This window comes from Falco biarmicus, chromosome 1 (assembly GCF_023638135.1).
Source record: "Falco biarmicus isolate bFalBia1 chromosome 1, bFalBia1.pri, whole genome shotgun sequence".
NCBI lineage: Eukaryota > Metazoa > Chordata > Aves > Falconiformes > Falconidae > Falco > Falco biarmicus.
Genome location: NC_079288.1, coordinates 108,841,821 through 108,865,570, shown reverse-complemented (window position 1 = coordinate 108,865,570; position 23,750 = coordinate 108,841,821). Strand labels below are relative to the sequence as shown.

The 23,750-nt window shown below is 46.4% G+C and overlaps 1 protein-coding gene across 13 annotated transcripts in view; it reads left to right on the top strand.

Moving 5' to 3' along the window:
* The window catches only part of SEC31A (SEC31 homolog A, COPII coat complex component), a 45,456-nt gene extending 30,100 nt beyond the window's left edge, over nucleotides 1-15,356 (top strand). For 2 of the 13 annotated variants that reach the window (XM_056359219.1, XM_056359218.1), the window contains exons 22-30: nucleotides 463-555; nucleotides 1,228-1,357; nucleotides 2,382-2,738; nucleotides 6,184-6,231; nucleotides 7,907-7,965; nucleotides 10,128-10,400; nucleotides 10,776-10,895; nucleotides 13,759-13,830; nucleotides 14,764-15,356. In XM_056359219.1, the coding sequence (XP_056215194.1) occupies nucleotides 463-555; nucleotides 1,228-1,357; nucleotides 2,382-2,738; nucleotides 6,184-6,231; nucleotides 7,907-7,965; nucleotides 10,128-10,400; nucleotides 10,776-10,895; nucleotides 13,759-13,830; nucleotides 14,764-14,943 (1,332 nt within the window). In that variant the 3' untranslated portion in view covers nucleotides 14,944-15,356. The remainder of the gene's footprint in view (nucleotides 1-462; nucleotides 556-1,227; nucleotides 1,358-2,381; nucleotides 2,739-6,183; nucleotides 6,232-7,906; nucleotides 7,966-10,127; nucleotides 10,401-10,775; nucleotides 10,896-13,758; nucleotides 13,831-14,763) is intronic. The other 11 variants (XM_056359224.1, XM_056359222.1, XM_056359220.1 and 8 more) reach the window with 11 other exon arrangements.
* Nucleotides 15,357-23,750: the final 8,394 nt, after the last annotated feature.

The following is a 23,750-nucleotide window of genomic DNA, read 5'->3' as shown; positions in this document are numbered from 1 at the left end:
AGATTTCAACCTTTTTAATTCATCCTAAGCTCGATTTAAATAGACTGCTTTTGTGTGTGGCGGTATGTTTGAATTTAACGTGGAACTTGGGACTTCCAGATGTGGTTAGTGATGCTTGATGTCATGCAGTAGCCTTGGGGGAGTTTCTGCAATAGGAAAATGTGATGAAAGAGGCAGACCGGGCTCACTGGCATGTGTAACACTGCACTTGCTCCATAGCCTGTTGTACCTGCATCTCTGCTGTGCTTTATCCTCACTCTGCAATTCACTTCAGCTCCAGCACAGTCATTTAGTCTGTCTTGAATGCAGTTTTCCTTCTTCCTCTGAGACTTTATGGCTGTGTTACAAGTACCAGCATGCAAACTATTTTGTGTTCACTACTTTGCGTCTTGTTTTGTGAAACCCTTCAGACTTTTTTTATTGTTTTGTTTTCCATGATTGGTATTTCTTTGTTCAATTCAGGTTAGAATTGCCCCTACTGTCACTACCTGGAGTAACAAAACTCCTACTGCCCTTCCCAGCCATCCTCCTGCAGGCTGTCCCTCTGACACACAGGTATAACCTTCATTATTCCTCTCTGAGCCCCTGCTCCACCCTAATATGTCCCCTGGTATAGTCTGTGTGCTGGACACCGTCTGGTATGGATAGACGGAAGGAGCAGCTTCCACATGAGCTCTGGTTTTGCTCCTCTGTGTCTCATGTTAGTTTTTTTCCCACCAACACCCAGATGAGTGACTCTGGAAAGCCTTGAGTGGGAGCTCAGTGTGCCCTGAGCGTCCCCAGCCCTTGCCCCACACTGGAATATTTGAAGTGTGATGGTATTTTTCTTTTCCCTCTTTCCCATGGAAGTTAGAAGCCTCAAAATTTAATGTTTCAGTGGTTCAGTTGAAAGCTGTGGATGGCAGGGTGCTCTCAGACTGCCTGAATAACAGGCAGCACTGGCAAGGACCTCTTCCTTGTGTGGGAAGCTGTGTGCTGCTCTGCTGCTGCTGAAGTTACTGCACATAGAAGCTGTGCTTTCAGTGTTGTGCTGGGCATCCTGAGGCACTGGGGTGGTTGGAGACATTTGCCCCTGTGCTGGTGGTTCTTCCAGGGCATGTGGTTTCAAGCCTTTAAATGTGAACTGATCGTTTTGTTACAGTTCTGCTTCAGCATTGCATTACTGTTACTGACTAAATCCTTATCTCCCCCTGCCCTTTTTCCTGCAATCTTTTTTTTTTTTTACAGGGAGACAACCCACCTCCTCCAGGGTTTATCATGCCAGGTGCCGTTAACCCCAACATGCCACCGCAGCAAGCCCCATCTCCCAATTACAGCATGTACTCACAAGGAGGGGCCCGGCCAACTTACCCACAGAGTGAGTAGCAGCAGCTTCCCCCTCCCACCCAGGCTGGCCAGCTAGGTGATGAAGCCACATTTACTTGGAGGTAGCCAGTCCCCTTTTTGGGGTTGGGAGGGTTCAGACCAAGCCAGCCCCACATTTCTTAGGTAGCAAAAAAAAAAAAAAAAACCACCTCTGGAGATGATGTATGAGGATTGACATTTCTTGGTGGAGTCCAGACATTAGGCACCCTCTGTCAGACACTGTCTTCTCCGCTGCAAAGGTGTCTGTCCACAGCTCTTAGACTCACTCCTCAGCTGGCCCTTCCCAAGGGTGTGCTGGGGTCAGAAACCCCCCAGTGTGAGTCCTCAAGAAGCAGCGCAGGCCTGGCAAAGAGGGACCCAACTCATCTCTGTGTGGCTGGGCCATCCACTTCTCATTGGGACTCCATGAAGATGGGAAAGGGGATGAGGAGACAAGGGCAGTAGTAGAGGTGAGGAAGGAGGCAGAGCACTGACCCTCTCAAAGCAGGGGGCTGAAAGTACAAGCACCGGGGAGGGAAAAAATGGGCAGAGAAGAGGCAGTGAAGTTAATCTGCAGGGCCCACAGTGCAAGGCTGTGAGCTTGCATTCACTTCCAGAGATTGCCATTCATCTCCGTGGCCTAGGCTTTCCCTTTGTGCACACCTGGGGCAGGGGTTTCCCTTCCCTGAGAGGCACAGTGAGGATTTCAGTGGTCCAGAAAACAGCCAGAGCAGCAGTGTGTGTGTGACCCAGCCCCACCCGAAGTGGCATGGCGGCTTTGGACAGCCCATGGGGGAGAAGGGGTTCCAGCCAAGACAGTCCTTTCTCTGCTTCCTGGCTCGCGGTGGCAGGCTGAGGTTTTGAGCAGTCCTTGCAACTGCAGGTGGAGTTGTGAGAGCCAGGGCTTGGCTGAGCCGGTTAAGTGGTTTGAGGGGAAAGGGGAAAACAGGAGAGCTGGGTGGAAAAGGAAGCAGGCAGGTGAAACCTGCCCCTCTGTTATGAACTAACTGACTGAATACCTTTTCTCCCTGTTGTAGCGTATCAGGCCGCACACCAGTACCCCTGTGGAACAGGGGGACCAGCTCTCTATCAGCCTCAGCAGCCTATTGCTGTCCCCGCTTCAGCCTCTTACCCAAACCCTGCCCCTAACACCACCCCTCCCTACCTGTCCTCTGCCCCTGCCCACTCCATGCCCTCCCCGCTGTACCCTGGGCAGCCTCAACCCTCCCCAACGAGCTTGAATCCAGTCTCTTCCTTCCCTATTCCTCCTTCTGGCGCATCCTTTCAGCATGGCAGGCCAGGACCTCCAGCAACTTCTGTGGCTTTTGCGTTACCTACTGGACCAACAGGTACTCTGCCTGCAGCCAGTGACCTTCCTGCATCCCAGAGAACAGGTCTGCGCTTGGACAGGGGGGCAGGCAGGGAGGGGGAGGGTTTTGCTGTATTACTCATTCGGTTAAATGTGCAACTTTTCCTTGTTGATGCTCCATACAAAGTTTGCTTTTGCTTAGAGGTCAGTTCAAAGCATTTCTAAAACACATCATCTCCCCTGTGCAGCTGGCATGATACAGCTACGTCGCTGCAGTGAGCACTTGCTGGGCAGCGTGAACAGTCGTCTTTCTCTTGTGAGTCAGACCTTGCCACAAACACAGAGCTTTTGCCTTGCCCAAGACAGGGTACTGCAGCGTTGTCTTGTCTTGTCGTGAGGCTGTCATATGCTGTGGGTGGATGGTGGCACACCTTGCGAAGCTAGTGTCACAACCTGCGATGTGGCTGGAGGGCAAATTACAAAATTGAGCAAGCTTTCCTAATTGCTGCAGAGGAGATGATCACAATTCTCCTCACAGAACAAGTTTGCAAATAAAATTTGTCCCCGTGTCCCTTGTTTGTGAGCAGCATTCCAAGCCTGGGATTGACAGCATATTTAATTCTAACATCATTTCCTGTGGCATCAGCTCACTTCCGTATTTTTTTTCCGAACCACTTAGTTTGGGATTTACTGTAGCTGTGAATGCCTTTAAAGATAATGATTTAGAAATGCTTTTACATGTCTCTTTTCTAAATTTTAATTAAAAGCATGTGTGTGTGGCTGACATGAGCATGTTTGAGCATGCATGGTGAGAGCGCATGCACTGAGGTGGGGCTAGATGTCTCCTTGTGACTGCCTGGACTTAACTGTTTGCTGTGGGACGGCGACCTCACTTGTGACAACAAACCTGTCTTTTCACTTAGAAGCCTGTGAAACAGCAGCTTTGCATATTTCAGACTACAGGAAGTACGAGCGGTCCTTTTTTTAAACCTGGCCAAACATACTTCGCATCCAGGTGGTCCAGCTGAGAGTCAGGGACCAGATCTGTGAAGCTGGGAGCAGAGGGAATATCGGGCAGGACCTGAGGGATATTCCAGGATGCTGGCTCTACTAACAGGCACTAAGGAGCTCACTGTGACTCACTCTCTATTTTAAAAGTCTGTTAGGGGTGATGCAGTGCAGAAAATGCGTAATTGTCTTTGATTCGGCAGCAGGAGTAGGTGCTCCTGGCATCTGTGAGGCTGGGAGCCCACACCTCTTTATGGCATTGCCTTCACACACACGCTCGTGTTTTGGGGAGAAACTGTCTTTTGCTCTGTCAAAAAATAGAGAAGACTGGTGTAGGGCAGCTGCAAGGGGAGAAAAGGCCTTTTCCCTCCCATCCTGCACCCAGATTCAGTGTCCCCTCTGTTCTTGGAAATGCTGTACTGTGACCTCTCCTGACCCTGTATTATGGGGCATGTCAAACTTATATCTCTAAGCCAGAGAGGAGTTACTAAATTAAACAGAGGAAGAGGTGCCGGATAGGGTTCTGGGCCTGGGATATGAATCAGCACATTATGATGCAGCCAGCATAGCTTCTGCACCTCCAAATAAATGCAAGGAACAAGAAAATGGTTCTTATTCATTTTACTACTCTACTTGCGTCACTGGCTGGCACTTCAGATCTGTCACTTGCTACGTTTCTGGCGTTAATAGTGAAGGGATGTAGTCAGTGAGGCATCTTAGAGCAGGTGAAGCTTTGTACTCTGGGCAATAGAAATTAGGGACATTGACAATAAAACCTGATTTGTAAAATTCTATAATCCACTTAGTAGTCTAACACATCTTGCCCATGTCATTTTAGTGTAAGGGGAATTGAAGCGGTCGTTATTTGCATTGCCTTGCCAGATTTCTTTTCAAAATCGAAAGTTGTCCGTACTAGTTTTTTTATAAAACTTCTTGAGAATTATTGGTGCTGCTTGTGTTTTTCCAGCAGCTGTATTAAGAAGGCAGCCAGTACAAAGTGTCAGGCCTTCAGGAACCCAAACCTGGGCATTATCTCCGATTCCTGGCAAATGCCAGCCTTGGGCTGAAATGCAGAGGGTGGACTGCAGGGCACAGTGAGGTGCTGAGACCAGGTGTCTCATGCATGTGGGCTGCTGGCATACAATTGCTGCCTGTGGCTGACGAACTATGGAAAAAAGATAAGAGCTATCTAAAAAGTACACTGCTTTCCTTCCAGTTTTTGATTATGCCTTTCAAAAAACATATAAACAAAGAGAAAAAGCTTGCTTTTTAAGTGCAGAAATGATGGTGTAATGCTTAATGTGTAACCACCACCATATTTTCCAGAGTAGCTGCATTGCTTTGTGAAGGGCCCCTTGGCATGAGATCCCGTAAAACAACAGAAATCTGCAGCCAGACACAGATCTCACCTGTAACTCTGAATGTTCCAGTGCAGAGCATAACAGTGATGCTGATCTTGGCTTTGAAGTGGTGGTGCACTTTTGTGTGTGGTGATGATCCAATCTGAGAACATCGTGTATCACTTCACAGATATGATTATCTTAAAGGAGGGGGGGAGGGGGATGGTAAGGCAGGAAGGAAAAAAGATCTCACATTTGAAGTCTTGAAAAGCACCTGCACTTTGAACTGGCTTGGATTTAAAAATCACTTTAAAAAATAGTTCTGTAAGTATCTTCTGGGTTTTGCAAATGCATATAACATCAATATGTTAAGCTGTGCTTAGAGCTCCAGTAAGCAGGAAAAGCCCAAATTTAATTTCACTTTCAACCTATCTCACTTTGTTTTGTGATAGGTCTTTGAACCTGCTTTCAAGGGAGTTTCAATTTTCAGAATCTTGAATCTTGTGTGGAATTGTGATAGAGCAAATCTGAGCTAAGGGAAGGGTTAGCACCAGAACTGCATTAGACAAACCCCAGGAACAGCAGCACGCTCATCTCCGGTGTTCCTCTTCTCTTTGAAATGGCAAATGCTTTGTCGGCTGTGTTTTGCCCTTTGGATTTATTACTCAGTCTGAGCAAGCAATGTGTCTTTTCACATGGGTCCAAAGCTGCAGTGTGAACGTACTCCTTTCGCTGGGCTGGATGCAGTTGAGAGCACACCTTGATTTGGGAAAATGCTTGACTTCCACTTTGAAATGAAGTACTTTAAGCATCTTCTGAAAAGTTGCAAAGAGTAATGATCTGTTGGCTGCATCAGCTGGTGGGAATAGAAAATGAGAGCACCAGAAGAGATAAGAAAGTGGGCCAGGACTTTGCAATATTTGTCAGAAACAACCAGAAACGCTGATTAACTGCATGGGAAGAGCAACAGGCTCGTTTTCAGGGAAGACAGACAAAAGTAATTCCACAGGGTGGTTTGAACAGATGACTTGTCTCTAAAATGGCATTGTAATTAGGTTAGGCATTTTTTCTCCTGACTTCTTGTGCTTATTGAAACTAAATTGCTAGTCAGAAATTACAAACCAATTGTTTTATTATTTTCAATGGAAATCTTTTTTAGTTCTCTTTGCATTTTATCTGCAGAAAGTCTACCAACTCAAGACCAGGCCCCTCCCTTCGCAGGTGAACTAGGTACCACCTAACCTGAAAATTACAGCCACTACATGAAATCAATTGAACAGACATCAGTAACACATATGTTCTTCAGAGAACATAAGTGTGATGCTGTTTGCTGATTAGACTTCAATCAAATTAATTTTCAGTTCCTTAATTAAAACCAATAACAACATATCTGGAGTTTTTAACCACAGAAACAAATGCTGGTTTTCTTTTTAAAGCAGTTTTTTCCAGGAAATTAACAGCAATAACAGTCTGAGATATTTTCTTGTGTTATCACTATTAACACTGCAGAAGTTAGACTTCCTGTATCAGAAATACTCTGGGATTTTCTGGATAAGGGGGGAACAGAGGAGCTCCTGGGGCACATGGCTGCCAGGAGATGGCACTGCCTTTGGTTAAAGAGAAAGCAGATGTGAAAGGGGCTTTAAATTCTTTCATTTACCCCTTTAACATGCTCTGGATGTGGAACCTTTTCAACAAAAGCTCAGGAGCAAATGAAAATTCAGATAAATTGAACAAATTCTGCAGTGAAGTTAAGCTCTAAGGTGAATTCATCATCTGCTAAGTGAAAAACACTGTGGTGAAAAAGTCCATTGAGCAGGGATTTGGTTTTGTTGGCTTTTTGTGGCTTTGTGCAATAAATCCTGATTACTCGGCGAGGCTGTGGTCCCGGTTACATGCATTCTGAGATGGTTAACTATTTCTAATGCACTAATGCAAGCTTTGGTGTAGAAATCTTGCAACTGCACAGTGTGCTTTCTTGGAAGATCAGATGTGGTAGGAACAACACCCCAGACTCTGACTGAACCTGCTCAGACATCCTCTGTGCTGCTCCCAGTTTGAAACAAACTGCCCTTGGTGCCGAAAGCTGGATTTTGCCACCTTGCTCCAGCAGCTCTGCTCTGCTTTTGGGACAAAAACACCCATAAATGTGCTGTAGCTGGCAGGGGAATCCTGATTTTATGGCTGTCTTGTATCTCCAGGGTGGCTGGGTGAATCTGGCCTGCAATGTTTAAGGCTCCTGTTGCCTCTTATGCCTCTATGTTGTGTTGCTGGGGAACATGTCAACTGTTGTATAAATCCATCACAGTATGCAATTGCAGCAAGAGCAGCTCTTGGGAAATGGATGCAGCTTAATGGTAGTTTTATTCACCCATGGTTTCTGACATATTTGCTGCTGATTAATGTTTATAATTATGTTACAGTGATCATGGGGGCGGGAAAGGCAGCTCAGAACCAGTTCTCATTTGAGTGTGGTACAGATGGGAGAAACCTTCACGGGTAGCTGAAGCTGTCTTCATGTATACAGTCTGTATAGCAGATCTGTGTTCTAGGTGTGGTAGGCAGCTGCCTGCCTCTTCAGAGGGTGTGTCTGCTCAAAGGCTTTTTTTTATTCCTGCGAGAGAATAAAAAAAAATTTTCAAAAAAATATCAACTTCTATCAAACTTGAGAACTGTTGGTCAAGATGCCAAACCTGCACAGTGGGTGCAGAGCCCAGAGGGTCTGATGGCTGGCATGCTGTGGCTGGTGCAGGAGCTGTTCTGGTCCCCAGTGAAGGGAAGAAGAGCAGGGAGGTGAGGGCAGGCTCTGCCGAGCCCCTGCCAGTAGAGCTGTAGTGGGGAGCTGAGCTCAAGAAGCCATCGCTACTCTCCCGAGGTGCTTAAGTCTGTTTTCTTTCTGTTCCAGGGCCTCAGAATGGCTGGAATGACCCTCCTGCCCTGAACAGAGCTGCCAAGAAGAAGAAGGTACTCAAAGTATCCTGTCTTGACACAGCTGAGTGCCTACCACTTTAAAAGCAGTAACTTAAGCTGTTCCTGGGAAATCTGTTGGCAGGAGAAGAAAAAAGGGCTAGCAGCAAACAGAAGCTGCACCTCGTGAGCAGAAATGGCCTTATGCCTCTCCAATATGCATTCTCTCTCAAAATATTTAAGCCTGTAAAGAGATGGTGGCTTTTTGCTAAAGTTGTGGTTGTTAATAACAGCGTAGATCCTGGTTTGAGGGAAGAAAATACCTTGGGCTTTCTTCATCTGCAGTAAAGCAGATGAGTTTTGCAGGAGATGATACTTTTGTGAAATGAGGCCATACAAATTGTTACAGATTACTGACTTTGCCGGAGCTGAAAGCCATTTATACTGATTAAGGGTCTGACCCTGAGAGATGCTGAGAGTAAGGCAATTTTCATGATGGAGACAGTATAGTTTTGTAAAATGGATTTGGATTGCAGCAGGACAGAATAACCGGGGATGCTTGGCACAGAGCAGAGTAAGCCTTTTCATCCCCTGGTGCTGCTATAGTCTTGCATATCTCCACAGCAGTCGGTGTCATCTGCTGCTCTCTGAGCCTGGTGCATTTGGGAAGCAAGTGTCAGTCTGGAGTGTGTTAAGTGTGGAGAGAGAAAAGAAAAGTTGGAGCAAGCAAGATAAGGTCTGGGTGAAGGTGAAGGCAGAATTCTTCCTTACTCTGAGTTTTGGTCTCTGCAGTTCAAGATGAAGGAGCTTTTGGAGGATAGATAGGGGATGCTTTGTGTGCTTGTGACTGCCCCCAGTGCTGGGGCGTTTCTCGCACAGCAGCCGGCATGCGGCCTTTCGGGGCTTCAGGCTCTTAAGTAGAAGGAGGAGAGTTGTCAGTGAGAATAACTGCTGGACCTGAGAGCTCAAGAAGCAGCCTTCTGCAAGCAGGGGTTTTGTTGCTGCTCAGTTTGTGTCACAGCCAGAATATCTGCCATAGCCAGGTCTCGAGGATTGGCTCCCTCCTAAATAAGGGCTTATTCGTTGCATTCACTCTTGAGTATTCAACAAACCTCTGTCAGAAATGTTTCTGTTTCCCTTATGTCTGCTCTATGAGGGGGTAGTTTAGGGTATTCTGAAATGACTCACCACAATGGACTGTTGTAAAATAGAAGAACTGTCTGGCATTTTAAGCCGGCTGTAATTTGCAACTGTTTTCTACCTAAGAATTTACCCACCATTCAAATGTTTATTGTTGTGATTAATTGCTTTTATAGCTGACTTTGGTGCTGGATTGAGAATATTTTTCTCAATACTAATAACTACTAGCTTAATTCTGGCATCATTCAAGATGGCGTTCAGGGTTCTGTAATCTTTCCTTTTTTTTTCCATGCACACACAAAGAAATGTGCTTATTCTCATGGGAGATCTTTCTTCTGTTTGGATTCCTGTATGATGTGCAGTGGAGGCCAGTAGCTCATTTGGTTGTTTCTTCCCTCTACCAAGCGTTTCAGAAACGCTTCTGTGTAAAGACTGGCAGATGCTTAGGGATGAATCTGAAATGCATTCATAATCTGTCCTAGCGCAAACCTGTTTGCCAGAAGCTTGAAAGGCTTTCAGAAGCTTTATCGGTGCATGTTGCTAGCTGTGACCTATGTACTGCGGAGTCAAAAATGTACCCTTGAAAGTGAGACACAAAAATCTAAATATAATGACCCAACAGTAAGAATAGATGTAGGTGTCAGTTAACTTTCATTAGTGTAACTGTTCTGTTAGTGCTGGTCTAACAAACCTCTGTTTTGTACCCTTAGCAGAGAGAGGTTGGCTTTGATTTGAGGTGGCTGTGCTCAGCTTTTGTGGCTGGGGGCGGGTTGGGCAGACTGCTCCTGCCCTGTGTGGGCAGGACAGGCAGAACACACAGGACTGGAAATGCAGGAGGATATTACTGCTCCAGGGCACTTCTCGCTGTGCAACTGCGGCCAGAGGAATGGGCTTATTTAGCCAGAGTGAAATCCTGTATTGCCTGCCCCTGTTATTTCTATATCCTGGGGACTCAGCAGCTTGCCTGGAAGCTCTCAGTTGCTATGGGTTGGGAGGTCTAGGAGCTGGATGTTGTGCTCTGCCTGGGCATCCACAGCAGCGTAAATGCACTGGTGTCTTTTTTTTTTTCTTTTCAACAGGTCCCTGATAACTTCCTGCCCCCGGTTCCCATCACTTCCCCTATCATGAATCCACTGGCAGATCCGCAGTCTCAGATGCAGCAGCCTCTGGGCCCGGCACCAGCCATGGGCACACCCAGCTTCCAGCCACCGCACCTCCCTGTGGGACAGCCGGTGCTGCAGGGGGGCTACCCTGCTGCTCCCCAGCCCCTGGGACCATGCATCATGCCACCCGCCGCTTCCAAACCCAGTACAGAGGGGGCCCCGGGGGCCCCAATTGGCAATGCCATCCAGGTAATGTAGCCCCAGCGTTGCGTGGTTCTGGCTTGTGCGTCAGTAGAGGCTTGCAGGCTGGGGTCCTGTTGGCCAGGTGGAGTTTTTAGTCACTAGCTCTGCACCACGCTAGCACGTTGCTGCTGTAGTCTCCACCTAGACAGTACCTCTTCGCAGTTAATGCTCTAGTCAGTATGGACCAACAAGCTGTTTCCTTATGTGACTTCACAGCTCTCCAGAGGGAGTGACAGCAGATGCTCTTACTGTCACCTCCACACACCCAGAGGGAAGAAATAGGAGTTGTGCCAAGCTGGCTAATAATGCCACTTGGTTTAGTTGAAAACAACGAGTGGTCACGGTGACCTGGAAAAACCTCACCTGCTCTCTGTTCCTCAGCACGTGCAGGCATTGCCAACAGAGAAGATCACCAAGAAGCCCATCCCTGAGGAGCACCTTATTCTGAAGACTACATTTGAAGCTCTTATCCAGAGGTGCCTGCTGTCTGCCTCTGACCCGGTATGTCTGCAGCATTCCCAGAGTGCCCTTGTGTTTGGGTGAATCACAGCATCTCCTGAGAGCTTTTTTTTTTTCTAAAGGCTGCTTTGAGCAGCCACAAGCAATGCATAGAAAAGCTGTATCCACATAGGATGTGGCAGTCGGGGCCAGAACACAGCCAGCTGCCCAAGCACTTTGACTCTGGTCCTTACAGACCTCAGCAGGGGCAGAATACCATGGTGCCGTTTATGGGGAGGGAGTTAACCCATTGCAGCCCTCTCTGCTGCTCTTTTCTAAGGAGGAAGGTTGGAACTGGTTATAGTTGAGGTTTTGATGTTGATGGGTTAAAAAAAAAAAATCTAAAACCTTCAGAAAGGGCTGTCCTTCCTTCTGTCAGGTGATCACTGTGGATGTGTGCCCTGTACACTTGCTTAACTTCTGCTTGTAATTCAGAGCAGGAAGCAGCTGGTATTATGCCAGGTCTGAGACAAGGCTCACGTGTGAGTACATGCCACAGATTTTGATCTGTGATTTCTGATAACGAACTCATTTCAAAAGAAAATAACAGTTAGCAGAGAAGTACAAGGTTATGGGCTTTAACATGATGGATGGAGCTGGATAGGAAAAACATTTCCTTTGGCAGTTAAGTTAGTACTTTGTAAATGAGCCATCTGTCTTAAAGTTTCTCATTTATTTCCAGTGGTCAGTAAATAGCACGCTACCTCAAAGCCCATATGCTGACTGTTCAGCTCATGCCTGCTGCATGCTGAAAGGTGGATGATGAAAGACAAGCTGGTGATGTGCAGAGAGCTTTGTGCACTAAATGTGCTTGGTCAGCAGCACAGACTCACGCTCCTGTTACAGTAACTGGGAGCTGAGCTGTCTGAGGGCTCTGTGGCCACAGCTGTGGGAGTATGTTGGGCGTTTGATGTCACTTCTGTCTTAAGTCTGCTGTACAGTTTCTGCTGGCTCTGTAATTTAGACTTGGCACTTGAATGTATGTACCCCTCCTGTGGTTCTCAGCCCAGCAATTTCAGGGTGGACTCACCCACGCACACATTTACAGAAGCTTTTCAAGGCCATAGACCTTTCTTTGGACAAACTGTGTAAGGTTCAGTAGTATTCATTGCTCAACATCCATTCTTTAAAGGTTAGGCTGTAGAGTGCAGGGCTAGAAGTTGTATACTGCACAGAGCCTTTGACCTTCACCTCCTCTGAGTGCCCCTTCCCCCAGACACACAAAGAAGGCAAAAGCATTCAGTTCACACCTGCACCCAGGGATTGCTTTTCTGCTCTGCCATCATATTTTGCTTGCTTCTTGTTAAGTGTCTTTGATTTCCTTAGGCAGAGCAAGCGTTTCTGGCACACAGCACCGAGACACAACACCCTGACTGTGTACATCAGTTATTGTCAGAACAAATGCAGACACTACTCAGTTATTAGATTCTGAAGGAGAACATGGGAACTGGAAGCAAAAAGTGAGGAGAACAACTAGTTCACACTTCTTCCACCTAATTTCCTTTAGCTGGAGAGATGTCTTGGTGTTCCACTAAACACAATGTATTCCTCTAGGCCCTAGTTGGCCATCTGTAAAATGAAAACAGCGTGTATGCCTTTTTGCAGGTTTTGAAGCAAATGTTCTAAGTCCTGTATCTGGGAGAGTTAGCCAGTCCAAAAGAATTAGCCAGTTTATCTGCCTCTCCTGGGGTATATTTTCCTTACTTGTCTCAGTTCCTTGACAGCGTAACTACTGCTGAGGGGTTTGCCACGTGTGGCCTGAGATCGGTGTGCTGTGTTCTCCTTTATGCCCTTTGCCATCCAAACAGCTTTCCCTAAATTCTAGTACAGCAGGCAGCCACCAGTCTGTCTTAGCCCTGATCCAGAGTGTTGCCATAGGCTTTGTTGGTTTCTCTCTGGGCAACTGTTTAATCCAGGGAAACATTTCAGTTGCCAGGGGAAATGGCACAATCCTAAGTGAAGATGGATTGAAGTGCATACTGATTTGGGAGCAAGTTCCATTACTGTTGTGCACTGATGCCATTTCTACTGCTGTTGACCACCTTTTTTGTGCTTCTGTAATTGTAACCTTGATGCTTTATTGCTGCTTTATTATTCTGGATTAAAATCTTCAATTTCTGTAGCTGTTTAAAAAAAAAAAGCGAATAAAAACTAAACGGTGGATAAAAATCCATTTCTCTGGCAGCTGCTGTGGCACTCCAGGTAGAATATACTGGTGTTATTTTAAGAGCCCTTGGTGGCAGAATAATTCCAGACACATGAATGTGTGGTTTGCTCTAGATAAAATCATGGAAGTGTAAAGGACTTGGGAGGACAGTTTGGGTTATGCTATTAGTTTTTCTGTTGAAATGAAAGCGTACAAACTAACTTGTGGTTTTACTAATCAAATATTGGAAAATATAATTAGGATTTGCCATAAAGGACTGAGTTGTACTTCCTTAGACTTCAGTGACTGCATGTGCCCTTAAGCACATTGACACTGCTGGATACCTGATTCCAGTAATAACTTTATCCAGCTATTGTGCTTTGCCAGTGAACCAAAAAAAAAAAAAAAATCCATGCTGCAACTCAGAATTTTGTCACTTTTCCGTATCAGCTATACCAGTGGGCTTTGGAATGTACCTCTTAACAGTTTACTAGTCTCTCTAGCTAACTAGAGCAGTTACATGTGGAGAACCAGTCATATCATGTGGCCTTTCCTAGAAAAATCAGGGGAGAAAAGTACAGAGCAAAGAATTCAAATGATGTGTTAGGAAAATGTTGTTGAGAAAGGAATTTCACATGCTGCATGGACCTATGCAATAATATCAGATCAGTATGGTATTCTTAAAATCTCTGTGTTCTAATGTATGTATTTCTTTTGCAGCAAACCAAGAGGAAACTAGATGATGCAAATAAACGCCTGGAGTTCCTGTATGACAAACTTAGGGAACAGACAGTAAGTTCTGTTGCTTCCCCCTCACCCCAGATATTGCAGGTATAGCCAAGAATTTCATTGGTGGTGTGGATCTCTCTGCAATATGTAAAGGTGCTTGTTCGTTCTTTGGAAGCATGCTTCAAATCCATTTATTGTATGTTTCCATACATTTCCCAGAAACTGGTAGATAGTGCTTGGCCCTAAGTGCCTCTGCAGACTTCACAGTGTTTAGGCCATGTCATGAGTTGTATGGTGCTGTGCAGGAGCTGTGCTGAGCCCAAAGAGCAGAGCTCCTTGTAGTAGGCACTGTGTGAATGCATCAGGAGGGTTCCTGTCACCAGCAGAATGAACCCAGCACAGCAAGTTCCCCTGCTCCCAGCAGGGAGTGAGAAACGTGCAGCCTGGGGTCAGAAAAACAGAAGATGTAGATATTGAAGGCTCATTGACTTCACCAGAGGGCAGATGTGCAAGTACTTTTGAGGATCTGGTAACTTTTCCAAAGTCTTCCAGGAGGTCTGTGGCAGAATAAAAGGACTGGGCTTAGATCTCTTTAGTACTTTAGGATTAGAGTGGTCTGATCCTGTCGTTTTCAGGCCATCTTTGCTGAGCAATTAACTTTAGCCCAGAGGTATAAAAGCTCAGTAGGTCTTTCATGCACCACAGTCTGTCACAGCAGGTCTCCCACATCAGGGAATTGCACCCAGGGGCTGGCAGTGAAGGCTTGCAGAGCTTTGCAGTGCTGCAGAGAAGGTATGTTCTGGTTGAAGTCTGCTGTTAGTCTTCCCAGTGACTGTTCCCAGTGTGGTGCAGCTCTGAAGGCGGCTGTCATTCAAGGAATTAACTGCTACACTTTTCCGAGGGCCAAATGTTACACTCAGGACCTCTGTTTTTCTAGCACTAGTGTATGCATTGTTTCCTCTTTCTGCTGACCTGCCTTGTCTGGCTTCCTTGCAGCTTTCTCCAACCATCATTAGCGGTTTGCACAACATTGTGAAGAGCATCGAAACCCGCAACTACCAGGAAGGACTGAACATCCACACGCACATAGTCAGCACCAGCAACTTCAGCGAGACCTCTGCTTTTATGCCCGTTCTGAAAGTTGTCCTCACCCAGGCCAATAAGCTGGGTGTCTGAAGTCACCCTGCGTTTGCAAAGCCTTGACGGTTGCTTTTCCAAAGAAGTGCATTTCTACAGCAAATGTGCAGGAAATAGACAAAAATGCTAGTCCTTACAGCATGTTGCAGTAGAGCACTGACAAAATGGCATTACACTCTCCCTGCAAAATACTTCATTTTAGGTGGGCCGTGGGGCCCTGGTGCTTTTTATTTTAATCTTTTTCCCATCCCTGTTGTCTACAAATAGTATATTTAATGGATGATGCCCCATATCGTCAATTTTTAGATGCATGTTATCCTGCTAAATGGTGGCTTTTAACAGATTTGTGTTTAAAAAATGAGATAGGTTGTATATCGGACCCTAAAACAGATTATTCCCTTCTACCCCACTGTCCCTTATCCACCAGATTAAAGAGTCTGATCATATTAAAATGTATTTGGTCTTTCATTTTATGAAGCTGCTTACAGTTCTTTTATTATAATCTACATGTTAAATAGCTTAATTTTGCACTGGGGCAAACAAGCGAAATAAAGGCTCATGTGATATGTTCAATAAATGTTAATTTATTAAAATGTGTCTTTATGAACTGCAACTTAGATTTTGAACCTGAAGTACAGTGGGGCGGCTTTCTGTTGTGTCCTAGGCGTGAGGATATTTTTTTTCCTTCATGCTTACCACTAAAAGCTCTGTTTAACATTTGTAGAGATCTACATTTCAAAGAAAGGTTTAGCAAGGATTCTGAACACACCTGTGTGCATTTTTAAAAGCTAAGAATGGAAATAGTGGAATGGTTTAAGCTACCCATACAGAGACACTGATACCTAGTGTGTAAACAAGGTCCACGTTGTTTCTTGCGGTCCCCTGAACCTGAAGATTACTGCTCGCTGCACTGTGAGGGCATGCAAGCGTGCTTCTGCAAGCCGGGTCAGGTGAGTCATAGCACGCTGTCTTTCCCTGTGGCACTGTTGGAGTTGGCTTTAAGTTTTAAAAATTTGAAACACTGTGCCACGAATAGCACTTATGCCTAGGAGGAGGAACAACAGTTGGAAGAAATGTCCCGATTTAAAATAAAAAAGTCTTTGACTGAAAACTATCTAAAATACCAGTGCCTGTGGAATGCAGATTTGGCAACACATTCTGCAAGAAATATTATAAATAACAATGCATTGCTGGCTTCTGTGACTTAAGCTGATTATGAGTCACAGATCTGTCAGGCAAAACATTTCCTCCAGCAAAATTGAGCTTAATTTTATTTCCTTGCAGTGTTTTCTGACCTCATAAGCTTTTATAATTGGTGAGTGTAAAGCATCAATTCGGAGTTGCTTTGTTTCAGGAGTTTTAAAAAAAAAATTGGAGTCGTTTTCTTCGCCTTAATCTTGGTTCTAGGTTTCTAAGCAGTGTTACAAGTAGGTTTGTATTCTGGTCCTGTCACCTGGAAGGTTTGCGGGTGTCCTGCTTTATTCATCCATGCCCTTAAAGACTCCTTGTCCAGAAGGCTCTGGTATTGGCTAAACCACATTTAAAAAAAAAATGTGAAGTATGTTAATGCTGCCAGAAACTGTTAATAAGGAAATGGCAGTCTATCTCGGTGGGAAAAACATTCAGGTCACCAGCCCCATACCTGATCGCTGGGACCACATTATCTAGTAAATATTTCACAGCACTTCCTGATGTGGATGAGAATGGCAGTGGCTCGGTGTGCTTCACCTTTCCTCCCCTGGGCCTGCCTTCTGCAAGCCTGGAATGAAATGCTGGGGCCTTGGTAAGGGAGAAGGCAGCAGCAAAGGGGCTGCCACCTGCAGCAAAAGCAGAATTTGGGTAGCTTAGTACCCCGGGATCTCCGCACGCGGAAAGGAGTGCTGCACTGAACTTCAGTGTTGATTTCTCCCTCAGAGCAAACTGGGTGCAGTCTGGCCAGAGGAACGTAGACCCTTGTGTCTTGATTCAAGGTGGGCAAGAGCAATTTTTAAAAGGATACGTGCAAAGGTAGACAGGAATAAAATAGAAAAAAACCTCAGTAGGGTGAAAAGCAGGTGTGCTGGGCTGGCCTGATGTTTCTGTGGTAACACTGTTCAGCAAGTCAAGGAAAGCAAAACTGAATCTGAGCACCTCAGGACCAAACTGGTGGATGGGAGATGCTGCAAGGAGAATTCAGGAGCTGGTCTTGCATATGCTCTCACTGAGTATTTTGGGAGTACTCCTGGACAAGAAGCTGGAGTAGTGGCTGGCAAGTGGCACTTGTGGAGGATGTGCGGATGGTCCACAGTTTGTGAAGTTGGCTGTTTCTGGCAGTAACAGCTGGGGAGACTGATGGTGGTGGCAGAAGAAGGCTACACTCTGGTAGGTGCGTTGTGCAGGGTTCTGGGCAAAAGCATTGCTGTAAACTGGAAGTTCGTAAGTTGGGAATAAAGAGCAGTGGGAACCGAGAGGGCTAGCTGGGAACAGTTCTTCAGTATGATGTGGCTTTGTAAAAGCCAAGGAATGTTCAAAGGCATTGCACAAGCTTTTGTGAGACTTCCATCCACGTAAAAGAGGATGCCGAGTGAGAAGGGACTCGGCAAGGCACACAGATTTCGAGGACTGAAGAGTTTGTTTAAAGGAAGAGGTTAAATAAACTGCTTGTTTGCCTAGTGAGGAGCACAAGGGAATCAGGTTGATTTGAGCTGAAGAGCAGTGAGAAAAAATGATGGTATGAGCTGGCCACGAGTAAGCTTGGTCTGGAAATTGAAGTGGTCAAAAATGAGACCACTGGATCACAAGGAAACACTGGGGTTTTCTGAGGTGGTAGTATCTTTGGGTACCATGATGTTGCATCACCAGCCTGGACACTGTATGTCAGCAATAATCTCAGTCTTCTCACTGAAAAGGAAAGCTGTTCTCCACCTTGGGCATCCTTGGGAGCTCAGGACCAGAAAACTGCACTGCCCAAGTACGTAACAGGAGCAGATGCAAAAATCTGCTACTCTTCTCCTGAGAGCAGCTGAGATGGATAATAATAGTTAATCAGTTATGATGCCGTCTGTTCGTATCTTCAAGGAATGCCAAGCAATTAGCCACCCATCTGATGTTATAAATGTAAATGGCCATCTTCATTTACGGAAGACAATGAAGCCCTGCCAGTTTATGCTGGCAAAATAATTTGGCCCCAAATAGCCTAATTTTGATCTCACTGAGTGAGAAGACATTTATACCATGGTATTAACACCAACCAAGCTAGTCTTCTTTGTGACCCCCACAAGGCTGCAGAATTACAAGAAAAAGGGTTGGAAGGAAATTCAAAGATGTAATGTGCAGAAACGTGGGTGTTGTCCAACAACAGCTGACACGAGGAGGCATCTCCCTACTTCAGCTGTCGCCATCCAGGCAAAAGCACCAGTCAGAGAGTCTGTGGGAAAGGGCAGAGGTAATGCGGTTCTCTCCTGCTGCGGAGGCAAATGGGTAGGGGTGTAACAGGGGCAGTGCTGCGGGGCAGGCTGGCTGTGGGCAGGTCTAAGTACTTGAGTGAAAACCTTTTCTCTGCCTGTAAAGCTCTGTAATGGATTTACCTTGGTTTTGCTGGCAGAAGTCCAAGGTCAGCATTAGACACTAATACTGAAGATTGTCTTTTAATCACTGCAGCATTTTGAGCCTGTGCAATGTTTACATCAGATTTGTTCTCTGTTGTGCCTTTTGGATAATGTAGTTCCCTGACATACAGATTGGGAATGTGGGTTTACTGTTTGGTAACTGTGTTTTCTCTGCTCAGAAGGGAGCATATGCTAGACTGACTGGGCTATTGCAAGAAAAGGGGGTGGGGGTGTCTTGCTGCCATAGCTGTTTCCCAAAAAAACTGGGGAGGGGAGGGGGCATATTTTTGGAAGCACGGCAGGGACAACATGCAGAGCAGTGGCACCACTCCCCAAAGTCCCGCAAGCTCCCCTCAGCTTTGTCCTTACCCTCACCACCATGCTGGTCCTTCGCTTCAGCAGCACAGATCCCGCCATGTCATTAGCCTGGCTGGAGACTCTGTTATGCCTGAGAGAGGAAAAAAAAGGAGTCCCTGGGTCAGATACTTCCCTCCCTTGTCACCCCCTGCCGCATCTGTGATCCTATGTGGCTCCACGTCAGTAAGTGTTCACTGTTCTGAGCCACGCTAAGCATCCATTGCAAAGACAGGGCAGCATGAATAGAGCCAGGCATGGCTCAAAGCTAAAGGGAAAAACATGCTTATATGGCCAAATGTCTGCCACCAACTGATTGTGCCTCCCCTGCAGAGGATGCTGAGTGTCCTGTTGGGTTGCCTCGTGCCGACCTGGCTTGTTCAGCTTTGAACAAGAGCCAAGGCCACCATCAAAGTATACTGAGGAGTGTAATAAATAACGTACTGATACCAGGAACACTGTCAACATGTCCAATCTTAAATGGCGAAGCTCAGGGTAATCTTGCAGCCTTGACTTGCTGTGTGCTGAGGCACCCATTCCCATGTTTCTTCCGCCAATCCTGCACATGGGACAGAAACATCACCAAATGGTCAGGCAGGGTCTAGGGATACATTTAATGCAATCCTTACTCAAAAGAAGCTAAAGGGATCAAAACTCACAGCTTTAGAGCTATAAGTTAGCCATAAGTCTACAAGAGTATTTAACAAGGAGCACCCTAAAAAGGTAACTGCAGCTGATCTCATCAGTAAGTCTGTGTCCACCTGGACAGTAAAAGGGAGAATTCTTGAGAACCTGTTGCTCAGCTGCTTTGCCAGGTGCATGAGAAGCACTTCAATACATAAACATTAAGCACAAATTTCTTGTCCCTCTGATGTTTTAGGTTTTGTTTCCTTTTTTACCACTTAAGATCTTCATTTGAGCAATGCTTTGGGGTCATCACTCAGTTTTTCATGGCAAGAGAAAAAAAAAAAAGGCCACTCTTGTCAACATTTTAAATAGCTCTGCACCAAAATGTGATGGTAGCAGGCAGCAGTAGCGTTAAAATGATACTCACTGTGTTCTCATGAACTGTTTGCCACCTTTTATCACTGCTGCCCTCTTTCTTTCTTCCAGGTGGAGAATTCTAGAACGTTTAGAATATATCAAAACCAATCTTGGGTTTAATTATATACTGTCTGCCAATTTACTTGCCTCAGGAGCTGTAATTAGTAATTAATTAGCACAGCAGACTAACGTGCTTTGTACCAATATCACCCATAAAGCTGCTCTTCCCCAGGTCCAGCCCTGCATTGCTAGCAATCACCCTTCAGGAGTCGAGGCCAGCGCTGCACCAGGAGCCGTTTGGGATGGACGTGAGCTGGTGTCCGCCTGCCTCCCCCTGCCATGCTGCTCTCCAACTCTGGCAACTCGTCTCAGTAAGGCCAAGAGCCTCTAGGTCTCAAGTTATTCGGCAGGAAGGCTTTTTGGTGGGATAGGCATCACCCTGACACTGATGATGTTGCCCAGCCATGCGCTGCTACACAGAGTACAGCACAACAGGCAGGGGCCGCTCGCAGGTTTAATTGCATTCCCCTGTGCTACCCTCTGCAAAGCAAGAAATAAAAACACACTTTCTCTCTGGGGCAGTACCTAATGCCAGCAGCAGCACTCAGTGCCTGTTAAGTCCATGATGGTTTAATCTGAAACAAGAAACCCCACATGATTTAGGTCTTTGTCATTTGTTCTTGCGTTGGTTATCTGACACACAGTTGTGTTGGCGAAGACTAACCTGTAACCTCCTTCCTCCCAGCAAGACAGAAGTGTCTTTGTGGCACAGAGATGCCTGTCTTCATCAGTGGTAGGAATTTGCCAGCGAGATAATCACAGATTCATGCCATGGGAAGCATTTCTCACCTCAGTGCAGATGACGGATTAGCCCTCTCTTGCTGGCCAGGCTACAAGAGGATGTGCCTTGACTTGCAAGGTGTGCTGAAGCAATACTTGAAGCCTGTGCCTATCTGTTAAATAAGCTGGTGCAGCATTTCAGTCAGGTTCAGAAAGGCTCTGTTCCAGGGGCAATCACACGCTTGCATGCTGCCTGTGAGCAGATTTGAGCCCACAGTTCAGCCCTCTCGCCCATCAGTGCGATTTGAGCAAGAGCTGTGCTGAGACAGACAACAGTGAGACTCATTTCAAGTTAGTTAGCTCATGATAGCACCACCGAGCGCTACATACAGGTCACCGAGACCACACCTGAATATCAGGCGCCTCTTTCATCTGCACAGAAGAGGCATTATTGCAGCAGAGGAGGCTGAACTCAGCAAGCAGATGGACACACACAACAGGAGAAAGTCTAGCTGGGACTGCCAGCAAAGGCAAGATGTGCAGAGGAGAGGGAGGCTGTAACCCTTCTCTCCAAACACTGCACTGAGTTCTCTTTTCCAGCGTGTCTGCAGTCACTACACCTTCACCATTAAGTGCAGCAGATGAAACCAGGCAGTTTCCAGATCTCTGAACTACACTTAGGCATATTTTTTTTCAGACTGGCACATCCTTGGCTTTTAAAAATATGAACCCTGGAATGTTTACTGAGAAAATCTCCTTTTGCATTTGTTGCTGTTTTGGTTGCAGCTCCTCAGGTTTCTTCTCTAGATGATTCTGGCTCACTGAGTGTTTTCCAGTATTATTTTTTACCAAGGGAAATAGGAGTAGGATTTGCAAAGTCTTTTCTTTGCATCTTTGGGTACTAGCAAGATCTTAGCCCGACAGTCCAGATCTCTGTCTGTGGCATGTAGTCCTGACATCACGATCCACATAGTCATGTAGATTTTTAATAGAGAGAAGACATTCCCACAGCATCACATCTCAAAATGTGCTGCTGCCTACTGCCACTGCAGCGATCCTGGGACAAACACTGATGCTGTCACTGAAGTCCCAGTGCCTGAGTGGTGATTTCAGTGGTGAGGCGTTAGGGGAACAGAGACAGGCTCCACTTATTATTATTATCCGCACACGATACTGTGCAACGACACTCTCAGAGGGGTGACTTTGGTGTGGCTTGGGCTCCATCTACTTCTCCACCAGGACCAGTAATTCCATGAACAATAGGGACCCCTCTGGTCCCAAGTGGGGTGGGTACAGGACGATGTCCCCCTTCCAGCTTTGCTGCTGTTTGACAAGCTTTCTCTGCATGCGACCAGCTTTACTAAGATGTGAGATGAGGCCTTTCCCTTCACAGAAGATACCTGACACTGCCACCCTAAGCATCAGCACTGCCCACACCCAGAGGGCATCTGGCCACAACAGAGCATTTGTCATGTTATCTTTGTTCACCTGCTTTTGGTGCTGTATCGGCCACTGTGTAAAACTGCTATGATCTGAAGATAAAAGTAGGATATGAAACTTACAGTATTGTGTGCAACGGTAACACTGCACCAATGCACACTGGTAGCAGAGGCAGCCTTCACAAATGCATTCACCAGTGACTCAATTAGATGGAAATCTGGTAAAGCAGTTTCCATGTGTGTTTGCTTCTTACCAGGGTGGCAGGAAGGTCTGTGGAAGGCAGCTGCTAGGTTTCAGCACCACTTGCATCTGTATGAGCGTGCAAGACTAACTTGTATTCTGTGCCATGCTTTAATAGCCTGCAGGAGCCAGGTCAGGATGAGCGCTTTCATCCTGCCTTTCCAGAGACGTGCTCCCCAGTCTCCATATTCCCTTGCTGCCTGGCAGCACTCCCGTTTCAGCCACCCCAAGCCCTGATCTTCCTCCATTGAACATGCAGGGCAGTGCACCTGCGTCAGCTGTGGTGTGCAGAGGTGAGCTTGGGCTGTGCAGTTTTTTCCTGTAATCCCAAGGGTCATCCATGGTGTAATGTACGCAGCAGCAGCTGGGGAGCAGCCAGTATGTAAGAGATGGGGGCTTCTTTCTGCTCTCAGACACTGAGAGATGGAAAAGTCACTAAAGGACAGAGTCCTTTCTCCTGCCTGCCCCCAACGTCACATTGCAGAGTCCTAAAAGGAAAGCAAGTATCACATATTAACTCAATAGTAGGTAAACTTGGACTTAGCTGAACAGTTGACCTTGGGCACCCAGAGGAAGTCAGAGCAGGAAAGCACAGTGCAAGTTAAATGACCCTCATCTGCGGTCCTGGTGCATTGACAGAAAGCCATTGTGGGCTACAAACCATGGAGGAGCCAGCCCCAGCCAGGGCAGAAGGCTGCCAGCCGGCCTGTGCTGCTCACTCCTGTCCTCCCAGAAATGTTCAAAACTAAACAAAATGCATCACAGGCAAACGTTTTACCCAGACATGGCACCTCATTTCCACAACTTAACCCCCCCCATACTCAGCTTGTGCAAGATGTTCCCTGCTCTGCACCAGGTGAAGTGCCTCACTAGAAACAGTGAGCTACCTTCTGCCTGCTGCTCCCCGCCTATCTGGGTCATCCTTCCGACATGGCTCAACTTGCCTCTAAGGAACTCCATGGTGGCATGCTAAGTGACGTGGGGTCCCTTCTCCCCTGCCATGGCCTCCAGAAGCAGCAGCAGCAGCAGCAGCAGGCCACAGCAACAACACTCCATGTGTGGCAGGATGGAATGCGGTAAAAATTTATTAAATTGATTACTGCTTTTGAAAAAGCTTTTGTGTTTAATTGGGGATCACTTAACTTGCACAATGAGCTCAAGGACAACTTTCATGAGCAGGTGGGGTTTGTCCTGAGCCCCTCGAACAAGCAAGATGTGGGCAGGGCCATCCGGACAGTAAATACTGTGTGCAGCTGTGTCACGGCGGTAACTCCACCACACTGGGGTGCCTGGCCAATGTCCCTGGTGTGTGTGGACCTTATGGAGGGTGAGGCAGCTGACACCTGCACTCGGCACAAACTTCAAAGCTTACATACACTGGGTGGTCAACTATTTTTGTTT